The sequence below is a fragment of the Chaetodon auriga genome, chromosome 1 (genome assembly GCF_051107435.1).
Source record: "Chaetodon auriga isolate fChaAug3 chromosome 1, fChaAug3.hap1, whole genome shotgun sequence".
Lineage (NCBI taxonomy): Eukaryota > Metazoa > Chordata > Actinopteri > Chaetodontiformes > Chaetodontidae > Chaetodon > Chaetodon auriga.
Genome location: NC_135074.1, coordinates 27,968,224 through 27,984,164, shown reverse-complemented (window position 1 = coordinate 27,984,164; position 15,941 = coordinate 27,968,224). Strand labels below are relative to the sequence as shown.

Genomic DNA, 15,941 nt, shown 5'->3' with positions numbered 1-15,941 from the left:
TGACGCTATCCACAGAAACCTTGTTTAGACTACATGAGTGGAAGGCTTAGGTGGACCACAGAGATAAAAAACAAATCTGCCCCCACAGTGGGATGGAAACACTAGCATCAGTAATTAATTTGCCATCTTCCAGCTTCATTGTTTTTCCAGTGTACTAATGGCAGTAACACACCTTGTCTGTGTGTATGCAGTTAAGTTTGTATATATATATATCTATATATAGATATATATACTGGTTTGTTCTGTCAGCTGATAGTTACAGGGTCGCTGCCGCTGGCTGACAGATTAAACACCATTTAAACAGTTTTTCTAGTCCTCGCCGTTACGTGTTAAGCGGTGCACGGGTGCACTGAAATGGAGTGGATCTATAGTGCGTGATCAAATGACGTCAGGTCCACACAATCAATTAAGTTCCAACGCGACACGGAATCACTGGCATTGACTATTGAGAGCCTGAGCAAACTCTTTTATCTGGTCGCTTTGTCAGTCAATGTGAACGTTTCAGCCGTCTTTTTAGCCTCCAGGTTACAGGACGTCTGTTCAGCAACAGGTCATGGTTTTATCAGCCATTCAGATTCGTTTTGGACTGATTTTTGTAAAACTGATGGCTTCCACCCAAATTGGAGAGGGACCAGGAAGCTGATGTCAAATTTGACCAGCTATATGGCTTTTATCTCCTTCTGACCCACATCTCATCAAGACCTGAACAGCCTCATCTTGAATCAAAATACACGCACTCTTGGTGGAGAGGGTCCTGCTGGCGCTTGGCCTGTTTTCGTTCATTTGAATGATAAAACTCTGTATGATAGCTGCCAAGTCCCAGAAAATCCTCTCAGTATTGATAACCATTTACTCCAGAACTATAGTCATATCCCTGCTGTAATCAGTGAATCCACACAGTTCAATATAAGAGCTACAATGTTCAAAAGCAGAACATCATCCACACTGAGCCCTCCTTTACCATCGCCTGTCACTCGGCAAAATGTTCCTTTAAACACTGCCTTTACTAACATTAGATCACTTTCTAGTAGTTTCTACTAAATCACTGCTCATTCATGACAAGATGAACCACCATAGTCTTGATTTTATAGGCTTATGTGAAACCAGGTTAAAGCCAAATGACTGAATTGGACTAAATGAGGCATCACCTCCAAAGTGTCACATGAATTAAGATAAGGTGGGGGCACAGGTGCTATATAAGAGTCCAGATCATTAATAATAAAGCCAATAATCACTGCTGTTTGAGGTACTACTACTCTAAGAATCAATCTTTTTTCATATATACTCTATAGTTTATATTGACCAGTGGGCTTTTCTACCTGTCTTTGTGGTCTTTATGGTAGATTTTAATATTCATGCTGATGACAAATCTGAGCCATCCAGCTAAGCTTTCCTAGATCTCATAGATTCTACTCTCTACTCTTCTTTCAGATCACTGCTTCTGTATTTTTTAGGTTACACTGTCCAGACACTGTATTTTAGATTATAAACTGCATTGCACCTTTTTCTAATTCTCAGCCACTATTATTATAAATAAGGAACAGTTTTCTTACTCGTGGAATTGTGCTTTCATCTTTTAAAACATAAGTTATCAGGCCACTCTCAAAAAAACATAACCCGGACCCCGATTTGATGAGCAGCGACAGACCAATCACAAATCTGCCATTCTTTTCAAAACTCCTTGAAAAAACAGCGGCTCCACAATTCATAGATCACCTTTCATTCAATAATCTGTTTGAACCCCATCAATCCAGCTTCAGAAACTTCCACAGTGCAGAAACTGCTCTGACAAAAGTGGCTAATGATTTATTACTTTCTACAGACTCTGGCTCAGTTTCAGTACAAGTGCACCAAGACCTCAGAGCAGCATTCAACATGATTGATCACCACATTCTATTAGAGAGTTATGTTGGTCTCACTGACACTGCTCTCTTCTGGTTTACATCACATTAAAGTGACAGATCCCACTTTGTTTTACACAACAACGGTTCATCAGACCACAAGAAGGTCAGTTATGGTGTACCGCAGGGATCTGTGCTCGGCCCTAGTCCTTTCTCTATTTACATGTTGCCCCTTGGTACATTAATCAATCATTACAAACTAGGTTTTCATTCCTATGCAGATGATAGTCAGCTTTACATTTCCAATAATGCTGACGCATGCCATCAGCCGGTGAAGCTGGAAGAAAACCTATTGGAAATCAATAAAACTGAAGAAATGCTAGTGAAATGCTAGTTCAGGGTCCAGATTAGACACAGTCCAATAATCTAACTCTGTCAGTCCAATTTCATTCACATTTTATTTTGTTTTGTTGGCATTCTGGGTTTTAGTTATTGAAAAATGAGAGACATCAAGACTCTGTAGAACCAAAAAAAAAAACACTGCAAGGCTATCTTTTTTTATCCCACCGCTATGATGCCAAAGCAAAAACAAGTTTCCCACACTGGCTTTAAGTCTTTTTGTGTGCAGGATCTAAAAACTGATACATCAACGTCTACAACTGCAGAGAGCCTCAGCGGCGCTCTCCATCTCTATGAATAATCTGTGTGTGTGAATCAGAAATTTACAACTCCACACTTCCTCCCAAACATTTTTCTTTATTAATGAGCTGCAATTTAGTTCTAGTCTGCAGCAGTCCCACACTGAACAAATAGTTCTGCATTAAAGTTAAAGAAAGCATCAAAAGCACAAGCACTCATTACAGAGAACGGCCCTTTTCAGAGTACTGTATTATTATCTTATGCTGTATATTATTGTATCTTTATCACTAATATGTTTTTAATATTGTAGCTGATCAAGGTTTGAAAAAAGTAACAAAGTATATAAAGCTGTCAGATAAATGTGTGGAGTACAAAAAAACAAAAGAGGTTGTGTAGAAGTACGAAGCAGTAGTGGAAGGGAACACGGTACATTTACTGTACTTGTACTATTGATTCTTTTCCTCTGATGCCACTTTATACTTCTACTTCACTACAAGTCAGGGGGACATGAAAATGTACAAGTACACCTGAAATAATTAATTGATTAATTGACTGACATAATATTAATTGGCAATTATTTTTCAAAATAATTTTAGTCATTGTGAGGACCTGCTTATTTTTAATCATTTTGAGGTTTGGACTGTTTGTTGGAAAAGTGAAGATTTCAGTTTGGATTCATTATTTGCAGTCCAGCAGAAAACAGCTCAAATCGAGCTCCTCAACCGAGTCACGGTCACAGGAGCCGATTTTCTGCATTAAGTACTTTTACTTTAAGTACATTGTCTTGATTATACTTAGATAGTTTCACTTAAGTATCATTTTCAAAGCAGTAAAGGGTCTGAACACTTCCTTCATCTGTGCTATAAAGTAACATACAATGATAAAACTCAAGTGAAGTACAATTCCCCCCTTAAAAGTACAGTACTTTCAGTAAATGTTAGCTTTTGACACCACTGCTTGCCTCCCTTTTGTTTCCTACAGCCTCCGAGCCTGCGACTGTCTGTTTTTGAGAAATTCTGTGTTCTGCTGCATTCAGTAAAAAGTTAGCACTGCACCACGAGCTGGACGGTCTGCAGTGACAGTAGAGTATAAGTACTTGGGCAGCAGCCACGGTTCATCCAAATGCTGCTCCGTCTGCCCTTGCAGCCACCAGGGACTCAGGTTCCCCAGCATCCTGCGAACTGCCATACCTGCCTAACAAGGACTTTTATAGTGTCACCCTCGTCCAAGGTGCTGCTTCCTTTCGGAAACCTCAGCTGAAATACATCATTGTTAGCATGCATTCTGTCCTTAATGAACACCAGTCATAGTTGATTAATCTTGTATTCAGAGTAGAACACATCATTAGTCACTTTCGGAGTAGTCTGAATAACAGCTGGTAATTCCTCTGAAAATAAGCGCATCTGCACTGAAACTTGATTCATTAAGTATGGGGCTGAAAAATTACATCCGTGCATGTACCGCATTGATATGCTAATTACATGAACACCTTCTTTTATTCACAAAGGGCAGGCAAGGCTTTTAAGCTCAATATCATGGTCCTAAAAATAGCTTATTGCTGCCGTAGCAAGTTAAAAGTAAACAGTGCTACAGAAGCGATAAAATAAATATCAGGGTGAGCATCTTATTTCCCTTTACAACAGCCATAAGAACAGGAGGCCTGGCCTGTAATGTCCACTGGGGATCAATTTGGAAATGATGGACGAGGTGATGGTTTCAATGACCAGGATGATTTTTCGGTCCATAACTCGAAGCACAGCTATAAAAAAAAAAGCTCATTTTGGTGCAACAGCTCAGACAAGCTTTATATGAAGCCACACATAAAACACCTCAGAGTCATACATCTTGCTGACATCACAGATTTGAGTCACGGGTCATTGGTTTTGAGCTCTGGAACAGAGTCCTCTCACTTTTTTTTTTTTATTTTATCAACACATCGTAAACACTGCCACGACAGGACTGACAGCATCCACAAACCCACTCAGTCACACCTTGCTCTCGTCTCCGCAGAGCCTCGCCTCCTCTGTCTCTTCCATCTGCTGCTGTACGAGTCCGTGATCGCAGTCACCGACAGGCAGAAACTAAGAAACGGCAACTTCGAATCATCCTGTCGCATGTAAAACACTCGCCGAGGCCCTGAGCACACCGCACCACCCCACACTCACGTTTTCACCCTCCTTCCATCAGGTCCAAACAAAACGCCTCCACAGCACTGCCAAGGACAGGACTTTTGTTTGGTGACTGTACTGGATGTTTCTGTGTGCAGGCTGAGTGTGGACGTAGGTGGTAGGTGTGTTCATGTTTATCGACTGCTGATGATTCTTCACTGTCTTCTGTTCTCTGCTCTCTGTTCTCTCTGCATTTTTACAGCAATCTATTGTTTGATTTCTCGCATCAGCACATCTGTGTTCCTTTGTCTGTTAAACACCTCTTCGTTCAGAGGGTACCTAACTCACCTGTTGTGCTCTTTTAAACCGTGTGGTCCTGGTCTGTAGGCAGGATTTTAAAAAACACTGAGGTAATTTGTCCAAACAGCGCCAACACTACCCCACCTTGCTGCTTCAGTCACTCCCCTGAATGGTTACATTAGGTTTAGGTTACAGTTAACACAGTTAAATGCTTTAAACTCTAAGAGCAGCTTAAAGAGGACTTCACCAGTTAAGCATTGTGCTTCTATAACATTGACAGACTCACAATGGACAGTTAAAAATGCAGCAGAACCAGAGATATCATTTTTGCTTACATTACCCACAATGCAACTCAGTTCAGGTGTGGCGGGTAACGTAGCTTCAAGCAAAGACATGGTCTGGTAAGCTCACTTCTTTCTAACTCCACCCGCACAGATTTTCTTCATTTTCAATCTTGTGACTAATCAACATTGACTCAAGTGACATCACGTGAGGCAACTAAAATCATTTCCCGCAGCTCCTTCTGGAGTCACAAAAAGCTTAATGCAACTTTTTTCACCAACACATTGTCATAGCTAAACAGTGGAACAAGTTGATTGCCAGTGAATCCCAAATCGATACAGACTGTATGATGATTGGGGGGGGGGGGCTTTGGTTGCCACATGGTTATTGTTGTGAAATGATCGCAGTTTACTGAGGACTCCCAAAGACCTGTATGACCTGCTTGAGTTCTCCTTTAACACGAGACTGTCCTCTCGAGTTCAAAGTTTCATGTCTGTTACCCCTGTGACCACACACAGCACCACAGATGGGTGTGGTTACAGGTACAACCAAGCACACCTGTGCAGTGATGTCATGGTCTCCTGAAGTAGGTCTGTACCTCACTGCAGCAAGATGAGACGTGAAACAGCTGGAGGTCAGCAAAAATGTTCTGGTGTGATTTGCACACATCGGCCATATCACAATAAATATTAATACAGGACAAATAATTACATCATGACAGTGATTTTGACCATATTGCGCAGTGCTGTGTGAACTGAACGCTTTATCTGAAAGATGTTTAAATGCAGCATTATGCAGCTTGTTCTCAGGAATCAGCACCCAACTGAATGAAATCTTCCTGTTGTCCACTGGTGCAAAACTTGACTTTCCATCATGCTGACAAGGGTAAAAGGTTATCATTGCATCATTAACTCTTACACTTCAGTTTCAAAAGTCTCCAACTTTTCTGACTTCATCAGCCAGTTCTGAATGACGCTCTTGTAAAAATGACAAGGAGAAACTGGATTTTATATTCAGAATTACTTTACACTTTATATGAAGGTACACATATTCACCACCAACTTATTAGCATGCATATTACGAGCATACTGGTTCTTATTCATGCCTTATTCTGTATGACCATATTTTATGACTACTAGGCCATTACCTATGAGTTTTCCCTCAGTAACCTCCTAATTACTGATTATTGATAGTAAGTTCGGAAGTTGTTGTACAAGAATTATGACCTTCATAACCGTAACCCTCAGAATAAGGCATACTACGGGATTCATGATGACTAATAAAAAGCCAATATGCTACAAAATATGCCTGTAATAAGCTGCTAGTTAGTGATGAATATGTGTACCTTCGTATAAAGTGTTACTGTAAGCTTCAGTACGTTGCAGGAGGACACTGTCAACAGATGCAGCTGTGTTGCAGCTCTGGCTTCAGTTCAAAGTGCATCTAAACGTGTGTGTAATAAGGCACCTTCCATCCTCACTCTATCACCTCTTGTTATTCCTGACCTCACAACTCCCCCTGGTGCTGACTGAGGTGGATGCTCAATGAAGTGCAAGAGGTGAGTGTGCTTGATGTGTGTGTGGTGGGTGGAAGGTCGCCTACATATTGTGCAGACTAGAAAAGAGCTCCTCTAATGTGTTAGGTAAGTATGTGAAATACAGATGGCCGTGAAGACGAGCTCTTTAAAGACTCAGTGAGTGATATTCGCACTGTCAGCAGTACGGATTGTTTCACTAGCATAAGCCTCTGCATTGGATCTTCTGTTTCAGGTTTCCTCTCATGAAAAAGAAGCACAGTGATTGGATGAGTCGTTTTAGAGGGGAAGTGCACAAGCAACCAAAAATATCCCTACAGGAATATTACAACTTAAAATACCTCAGGGAATGATTAGGATCCCTTAGAGGAACAGAGCATCGGTTTTCAGGTCTGGAATAACAGGCTGTTCTTGTCCTAATTAGAGTTTTTCAGTCAAACGGATAGTTTGAATCAAATCGACTGGACTGAATGGGCTATAGCTACTGATTGCGGTGTATCCCAGCACCAGGCCTGCAGTGGTACCTGCAGAAAAACCAATTATCAGCACAATCAAATTAAACCTGGGCGGCTTCAAAGGTGCAATGAATAAGACTTTTACTGTCCCATAGCACAAAATGATCCGAATAAATCTGCGGTGGCAATAAGGTGATCAATAACAGTGACTCAACAGTTACCTCGCCAGGTACTGAAACGTCTGGTTTTTAAAGTTTTTAAAGGCCGTATGCACTTTTGACTTCTCAGGGAATGACCGATGGCACAAACATCTGCTGTTCAACATAAAAATGAAAAAGCAAAGTTAATGTTACAGAATAATATACAGGGGTGATAATATTTCACGGTCTGTTTTAGGTCTCTGCTTCACTTGTAAGACCCTGACAATTCTTGGATTTTTCTCAGTTGCAGGTTTCAGCACAGGTTGTAACTACACGGCCACTAATCATCATATTGCTTACTGCGTTCCTCCTTCTGTTAAGTATCATTATTTACACAAATCTGTGGCATATACCTGTACATTTATAAGAGCTACTTTGGCTACCTTAATGAAAAATCACCATGATATTCAATATAGTGACCTGTCTGTTGTTTTCAATACTCATTACTCAAAAAAGTAATGCATTCTTAATTGCTTTTTCAATAGGAATGCATTGTTTGACTAATTAACACCTGAGCACTGTAATTTGTTAGGCTGCTTGTTGTGTTACAGTCTTACAATTGATGACTGCATTCTCTCCTGCTCTCAAAAACTCAGGTTAGCTCAGGTCTCTCACATGTGAAAGATAAAGAACTTCTCCTGATACAAGTTAGTTTATGGTGAGAAGACGACCACCAAAGTACACAGTGTATGAGTTGGTGCACTATAGGCTTAAATTATACGACTGAAATCACAAACCTGATTCCTAAAAAGTTGGGACGCTGTGTAAAACATCCATAAAGCAGAATGTGAAAACTTGCTGATCCTTTTTTGACATAAACTCAACTGAAAACAGCAAAAAGTCGATATGTTTAATGTCTGAGCTCATCAGCTTCATTGATTTTTATCTGCTTATTCTGAATCTGATGCAGCAACACTTTTCACACAAGTTGGGACAGGAGCAACTAAAGACTGGGAAAGATATGGAACGCTCCAAAAACACCTGTTTGGATAATTCCACAGGTAAACAGGTTGATTGGTAACAGGTGATGGTATCATGATTGGGTATGAAAGGGGCATCCTGGAAAGGCTCAGTCGTTCACAAGCGAGGATGGAGCGAGGTTCACCACTTTGTGAACACATGATTGGATAAAGGAGATTACTGCATGAGTACATATATATGGTGTATAGTTACACTATGCTCATTACATTTTAGTCATTTCGGGTGACACAGAAACACAAACACAATGCTGTTTCTGCTGTTGGGTTTTTTTTACCAGAGACCTCATGATGGCAGGGCCCCTGAGCACAGGGCTGCTGAAGTGTCTGGCCACTTGAAAGCTTGTTGTTATTCTCACATATGGATTTATGAATGTTTTAGATGTTTATTTCCCACCACTACAAACCTGGAAACCTTTGAAACTTCTGTGAAGATGAGAGGAAAACAAGGTATAGTTGAATAAGAGTCATTCCTTGTTGTATGGAGCCTAAAAGTCTTAGCTGCACACCTGAACTCCGGAGCTTTTGCTTGTGACGTGACGCCCTCATACTACAAATACTTCGCATTGTGCTTCAGTGGCCTATGTTCATTATTTTTGCTCGTAACAAATTGTCTGATGAGTTCCTGATTCAATCTCAGTAAGACATTAGACACCCTAATGTGTTCCTCACAGAGATACTACCATTAATACACATTTACATAAGTAATTAAAGAGTTTGTATTAATGATTAATAATCTTCATTTCGTTTATTTGTCATCTGATCATTTAAAAATATAAGACAATATTACTGCTGTTTGTAAACATAATCAATTTAGGAGGGCCAACAGGTCTTCTTCCTGTGTTTGAAAGGTATTGGTGGGGGTGGTGGGGGTGGTGTTGGTGACTCTCGTGCTTCTATTTGGATCAGGGATAGCACCTTTAAGAGAAAATCGTCAGAAAAGTGGTACTTCCTTTTAAATTATAACATTAATGTTCCTATGTATCAACACTGATGTGCATTTTAATTCAAAACAAGTATTTAGAAAAAGTCCTTAATTCTCATTGCAGCACTATCAGGAGGCATCATGTGACGTTTTTACATGTCCTATACAGCTTTTATACAGCTGAGGATTTTCACTGTGGCAGACACTGAAGATGCATTGTATTGTACTGTTACAGCCCATTAACTCTCTGAGCAGCTGCTGATTTTACATCTGCAGCTTTAACACAAACTCAGTGGTTTTCTTTCACATTTCCTTTGGCTGAGCTGCTCTGGCACACGGCACAGAGAACAAACACATGAATTCACTTGTGAACTGGGTGACATTCACTTATTCACTTATCAAAGGGGCACAGAAGTGTGACCATGAACTGATTGGCCTGATGCTAAATTGTGTTCACATGCAGAGAAATGGCAGGAAAACTATACTTTGAAGTATTTTCAGTGCTTTAAATTCAGATTTTCTCAATATAAGCTGATTTGAAACCCACACACACTCAGGGAAAATCTTTATGGATCTATTGAAAATGTGTTCAATAAATAAATAATCGATTATTATTACTAAGATGTGGAGACACCTTCTTCCAGAATAATTTCTAAAGGTAAAACAGGACAAATTCAGCCAGTGTTTTGGTGGGCTGGGGGGGCGGATTTCACTGAAAAGTGTGAGTGCGCCGGCCGTTTTACGCCCTGCTCGCAGCGAGTTACAAGTACGGACGTTACATTAGGAATGAATGGAGAGTAATGCATTACTTTTTTGAGGTAAGGACACCGGTTGCCACCCAGCAGTGCTGATGAAGGGCAGAGAAGGCTCGGGTGTGAGACTGCAGCACGGTGCGCAGTGACCGGCTGCATCCACTGGGGGAGGACCGAGCACCGCCTGCGTGCGCTGCGGTACATGAACGACTTTCTCACCGAGGCTCTCCATCATCACACACACAATGGGAAGGATACCGGAGAATAGGTAGGGCCACAGCGGCAGACAGACAGATGTGTGATGCTCAGCCTCAACCACGGGGCCGTTTCTCCTCGCCTGCGTGAAGGTAAACTTTTACCCACCCTCGCATCTTTCCGCCGCGACCGCGCGGAGCTGTCATTGATGCCAACTCGCCGCTTGCACACCTGCTTCTTTTTCCCCCCTTTTTCTTCAATGATTATTGCTGCCAGTGTATGAGGAGCGATGCAGCAGAAACGGGGGCTGAAGTGGCAATAGATCCTGTTGAATTGAGACAAGACGTCGAGACGCAGCCGAAAAGTGTCCTCCTCAGAGTGCGTCAGAGCACGGATGTATGTAGTGGATGATAGGGTCGCTGGTTGGATACGACGAGGAATTTGTGATATCACCCCCCCCAAAATCAAGAGGGAATTTGGGCAAAAGCGAAGAACTGCATCCTCACATAGCCTCCCTCCTCCTCCACATCCTCCTCCGGCAGATTTGTTTGTAGGGGGCTGAGGCGATTTCGTTTGGCCCCTTTCACATGTAAGTATGAATACCAGAATGAAGGGAGGCTATTTAAATGGACAAAATTACGTGCGTAATCTCTCTTCTAAACATAGCCTCAATATATTCCATGTATTCATTTCCGAAAGCCTTCCTTCATGTTCACTCTATAATAACAATAATAATGATGTGCCAATCAAGTTTTACCGCCCTTATATTGCAAAAGATGCGTAGTATCCTGGACTATGCAGTCGCCAAAACAACGAACATCCTTAGGAATACAGAATTTTTTCGCCTAAACCAACTGCTGTTGTCTCTTGTCTTTTTCCTCGCAGCTCCAGAGAGCGTCGGTGGAATAAAGTCATTCAGATTCACCGGAGCGCCATAACATAACAGCAAAGATCCATTTTTTTTTTTTTTTTTTAATCTCATCACATAAAATGGCAACCAGGAGTGACCACGGACGATCAAAAGACGCATTTGGGCGCAAGCCGCGGCCGTGGAGGAATTAACCACCTGATGGGCTCCGGAGAAACCGAGGAGAGACTGTTTTGGTGTCGCTTGTTGACTTGGTGATTTATAATGCTGAACAAATAAAGGGCGCTGCAAGTTTTGACACAGAGCGTCTGCGTAACAGGCTATGCCACCGGCCCTAACACATTTTGGGTATGGTAATGATGTCATAAAATATTGGAGGCCCGTGCCTAAACGGGAAGACAGGCTGATCAATATCTCCTATCATGTAAGTAGCCACATGAACTGCACTCAGCATGGACCTAATTGAGGTGTGTTTGTTATTCTGACATTCTCGTATTCACAACTGATTGGTCGAAGCGGTTGATGCCTCATTTTCTCTCTCTGCGCGCTCTGAGCTGCAACTTTTATCCTCTGGCCTGCATCCACGTCGCCCTGAGGCGGCTCCTGTAGCGCTCACGGACCGAACTGCACATTGACTTAAAATGGAGTTTGCCATGGTTGGTGCGGACGGCGGGTGCAACAGTCACCTGCCGTACGGATATGCCCAAGCTCGCGCACGGGAGAGGGAGCGCGAGAGGGAGCGCCAGGCTGCCCAGACCAGAGCTGCGGCTGCGGCGGCCGCTGCCGAAGGTGGGTCCGGTGCGGAGGGAGGAGGCGGCGGCGGCGGCGGCGGTGGTAGTGGCGGCGGCGTGGGGGGGTCCACCTCCACCTCCTCGAGCGCTCATCTCCTTAACAACCGCCAGCATCCGTCTCGCGCCGCCTCCTCCGCGAACGCCAACATCAGCAGCGGCGGTACCGCCTCGCGCCCCTCCTCCTCCTCCTCCTCCACCTCCTCCTCGCAGCCGCCACAGCACCAACAGGAGCCCGAGCAGCAGCAGAGAGTTCTCAGAGAGCGGAAAAAGCAGCGCGGCGTCGGACGGTGGAGACGCAGCCGGACGACTCTCGGCGGGGACCTGCGCCACTCGGAGCTGGCGCTGCTCGGATCCGAGGAGGACATCATGATAGAGGAGGAAGAGGCCGAGGGAGCTGAGGAAGAGGAGGAGGAGGAGGAGGAGGGGGACCGGGGCAGCAAGAGGTCGAGTTTTCTGTGTAACATGGATGATGATGAGGAGACCGTGTCGCTCACGGACAGGCGCCCGCAGTCCGGATACGAAAACGTTTACAGCGAGTGCGGCTGCTGCGAGAGGGTCGTCATCAATGTGTCGGGTCTGAAGTTTGAAACTCAACTCAAGACTCTCACTCAGTTCCCGGACACTCTCCTGGGAGACCCCGACAAGCGAATCAGGTACTTCGACCCGCTAAGGAACGAATACTTCTTCGACCGGAACCGACCGAGTTTTGACGCCATTCTCTACTATTACCAGTCCGGGGGGCGGTTGAAAAGACCCGTCAACGTCCCGTTTGACATCTTCTCCGAGGAGGTGAAGTTTTACGAACTCGGGGAAGAGGCGATCCTCAAGTTTCGGGAGGATGAGGGTTTTGTCAAAGAGGAGGAGAAACCTCTACCGGAGGACGAGTTCAAGCGCCAAATTTGGCTGCTTTTTGAGTATCCGGAGAGCTCGAGCCCTGCCAGGGGGATCGCGGTCGTCTCAGTCCTGGTCATCGTTATTTCTATTGTCATTTTCTGCCTGGAGACGCTGCCGGAGTTCAGGGATGAAAAAGAGTATCTACAGCCACGACGCAACTCCACTCAACCTGACCACGGATTTACTCCCTTCAACGACCCGTTTTTCATCGTGGAGACGGTTTGCATCATCTGGTTCTCCTTTGAGATTATAGTCCGCTTCTTCGCGAGTCCGAGCAAACCGGCTTTCTTTAAAAACATTATGAACTCAATAGACATTGTATCCATTTTGCCTTATTTCATAACTCTCGGCACGGACCTGGCGCAGCACCAGGGCAACGGGCAGCAGGCGATGAGCTTCGCCATCCTGAGAATAATCCGCCTTGTCAGGGTGTTTCGCATCTTCAAGCTGTCCAGGCACTCCAAGGGGCTGCAGATCCTGGGTCATACCCTGCGCGCCAGCATGAGGGAGCTGGCCCTCCTCATTTTCTTCCTGGTCATAGGTGTCATCCTATTCTCCAGCGCGGTGTACTTCGCCGAGGCGGACGAGCCCACCTCCCAGTTCACGAGCATCCCCGACGCTTTCTGGTGGGCGGTGGTGACCATGACGACGGTGGGCTACGGTGACATGAAGCCCATCACTGTCGGGGGGAAGATAGTGGGCTCCCTGTGCGCGATCGCTGGCGTGTTAACCATCGCGCTCCCGGTGCCGGTCATAGTGTCCAACTTCAACTACTTTTACCACAGGGAGACCGATAACGAAGACCAGACGCCGGTGGTGGAGAGCATGCCCCCGGGCTGCCCGTATTTCCCGGACTTTCTAAGGAAATTCAAGGGCTCGCCCTCTGGCTCCTCGCTGGGTGACAAAGCGGAGTATATGGAGATGGAGGAGGGGGTGACGGAGTCGTTGTGCGGGCTGGACAAGAGCCCCAGTAAAGGAAACGGCACAGACATAGGCAGGAGAAACAGTACTAACTCAAAATCCATTCAGACTGACGTGTGATTACGAGTAGAGTTTCGTTTTTTTCTTTTTTTCCAAGGAAGAATACGCCCTATAAAGACACTGTACGCCCAAGAGCAGGTGGTCCCCCTAACACAAGTTTTACGCACGCCTCAGAGTCCACACACACAAGCACGCGCACACACAGACACACACACACGCACACACACCAATTGGCAAGTTAAAATACTTCATTCTCTCCATCTCAGAACAATAGTTTCCCCCAAATCCTCTCCACGCTGATGGACCTTTAGGAACAATTATGACCAATATTTGCCTAATGGGTTTATTGATCAATTCATCTAACCCGTGCGGGCTTCCAAATCTGACATAAAACCGAAATTCGAGACAAGACAGGCTATGCATTCGCACTTTATAAGTTTCATCTGTCAATAAGAGAAAGGGTAGGGATGATCGTTTTGCTGTTATGCAATAAAGTTCAAATTTGTTTGCACTAATGTAGAATCTGCGCTGGGTTTGGCTGATTTTTATTTCAGAGACAGAAACTGTAGGCCATGCAAATGGCAACATCTTAGTCATCCTGAGCTGACCACTTAGGCGAAGAATGTTTGAGTAACTTCCTCAAAGAGAGCAAACGAAGAATATTAACAACCTCTTTCATGCGCTGCCAATAAAAATTGGCCTCCATGAAAGGAAAAAGCGGACAGATAGACTAGAAGATTTTTGTTACTGTTCCAACATTTAATATTAACAAAAGGCTCATTGATAAGACATAGCATTTAGCAGTCATCAAATAAACCAGGGCTAGAATTATTTCTATAACATCTACATAAAAACGCTTTTCCACAACAGGCCAAAAAGAAAAAAAAAGAAAAGAAAAGAAAAGAAAGCCTTGTGTTGTCGAGCCACCGTGAGAGCTAAGCACAGGAGTTCAAACAGGCTGGAGAAATGACTTGCCCCGCCAGGTTTTGTATGGACAGGCTTGGGGCCTTGGCGACAACAGTTTCCCTAGTTTCATTTAAACCACCTCAAAATGACAATATCCCTTTACACGGACGCGGATGGAAAGCTATAGCAAAAATGACTCTGTTGTGGAAACTCCTTGGAGGGGAGTTTACGAGCAACTTCCTCTCCTGTCCGCTGGACTTCGTGCACAATTTTTTTTTCTCAAGAGGACTATGATTATCTCCGAGCTCAGAGGATCTCCGGGATGTGGATGTCTTCCAAGGTATGTAGCCTACACTTCATGTGTGACACTGATTAATATGATGAAAACAACTCTCACTCTCATGGAAGTTAGCCAATAATGCTCCTGAACATCATCCGACAGATGATAAATACAAACCTCACTGCGTGCAATATTTAGATACGCATCATATTTACTAATACCTCACTCTGATATTTATTTTCAAAACTTTGTTGTTCCTTAGACCAGAGAATGACGCATGGTTACGCGTGCGTAATAGCGCGCAAAATGCAGCGTCTGGACGCGGGCCGAACATGACGCACGTTCCAGCCATCATGTGCTTAATTAATGTTTCTCTTGCGCAACGTTCATGCCACACTCAGGTCGAACAGCCAACAATATTACAAACACCTTCTCATTCGTAATAGCTGTAATTATCTCATCTGAAGTGATGTCAGGAAAGGCTGCTGAGGACTTGTGCCAGAGAATGATTCTGTGGCTCATTATTAAGTGTCTGAGAAGTTTACAAACGCAGTACTTCAGCTAAAGCTTGAGAGCAGCAGTTATTTCTAAAGAAAAAAAAAAACCTCTGAGTGTAATGTTGAAGTGCTACAGAGTTCAGTCCCTGCTTTTTTGGACAGTCTTCAGCCGTCTTTGTCTCAGCTGTCCTGTCCTCTTATTGATCTCACATTCCTCAGCAGGTTTAGCACGTGGGCACTGTGACACAGTCAGAATATATTGTTTCACTCTCAGCCTTAAACATGACGTGTATGATTTCAGAGGTGAAAACGAAAAGTGTTTTACAGTCTAAATCTGTCCACGCTGTCCTCCAGGTCTCTCAGTAAAACTTAAAGCCCCTTCCTTTCCGAAGTGTGTTCTGCTTTTTGTTACTTCAGTTTGAGCTTCAGTTTGCAGTTTGACACCAGAAGGCTGTTTTCACATTCATCTGCTGACGGGGGGAAAGCTGATCTGTGCTCACCTTAAATCTCTGTTGA

The 15,941-nt window shown here is 43.9% G+C and overlaps 1 protein-coding gene across 1 annotated transcript; it reads left to right on the top strand.

The window, feature by feature from the left end:
* The first annotated feature begins 10,245 nt into the window (after nt 1-10,245).
* On the top strand, nt 10,246-14,645 carry kcna4 (potassium voltage-gated channel, shaker-related subfamily, member 4). The gene is made up of 2 exons (XM_076733152.1): nt 10,246-10,797; nt 11,094-14,645. The coding sequence occupies exon 2, from the start codon at nt 11,718-11,720 to the stop codon at nt 13,800-13,802; it is 2,085 nt and encodes a 694-aa protein (XP_076589267.1). The 5' UTR covers nt 10,246-10,797; nt 11,094-11,717; the 3' UTR covers nt 13,803-14,645.
* The last annotated feature ends 1,296 nt before the right edge of the window (nt 14,646-15,941 follow it).

Excerpts from the sequence above, each read along its gene's own strand:
- kcna4 (XM_076733152.1), top strand. The coding sequence starts at position 11,718 with ATGGAGTTTGCCATGGTTGGTGCGGACGGCGGGTGCAACAGTCACCTG.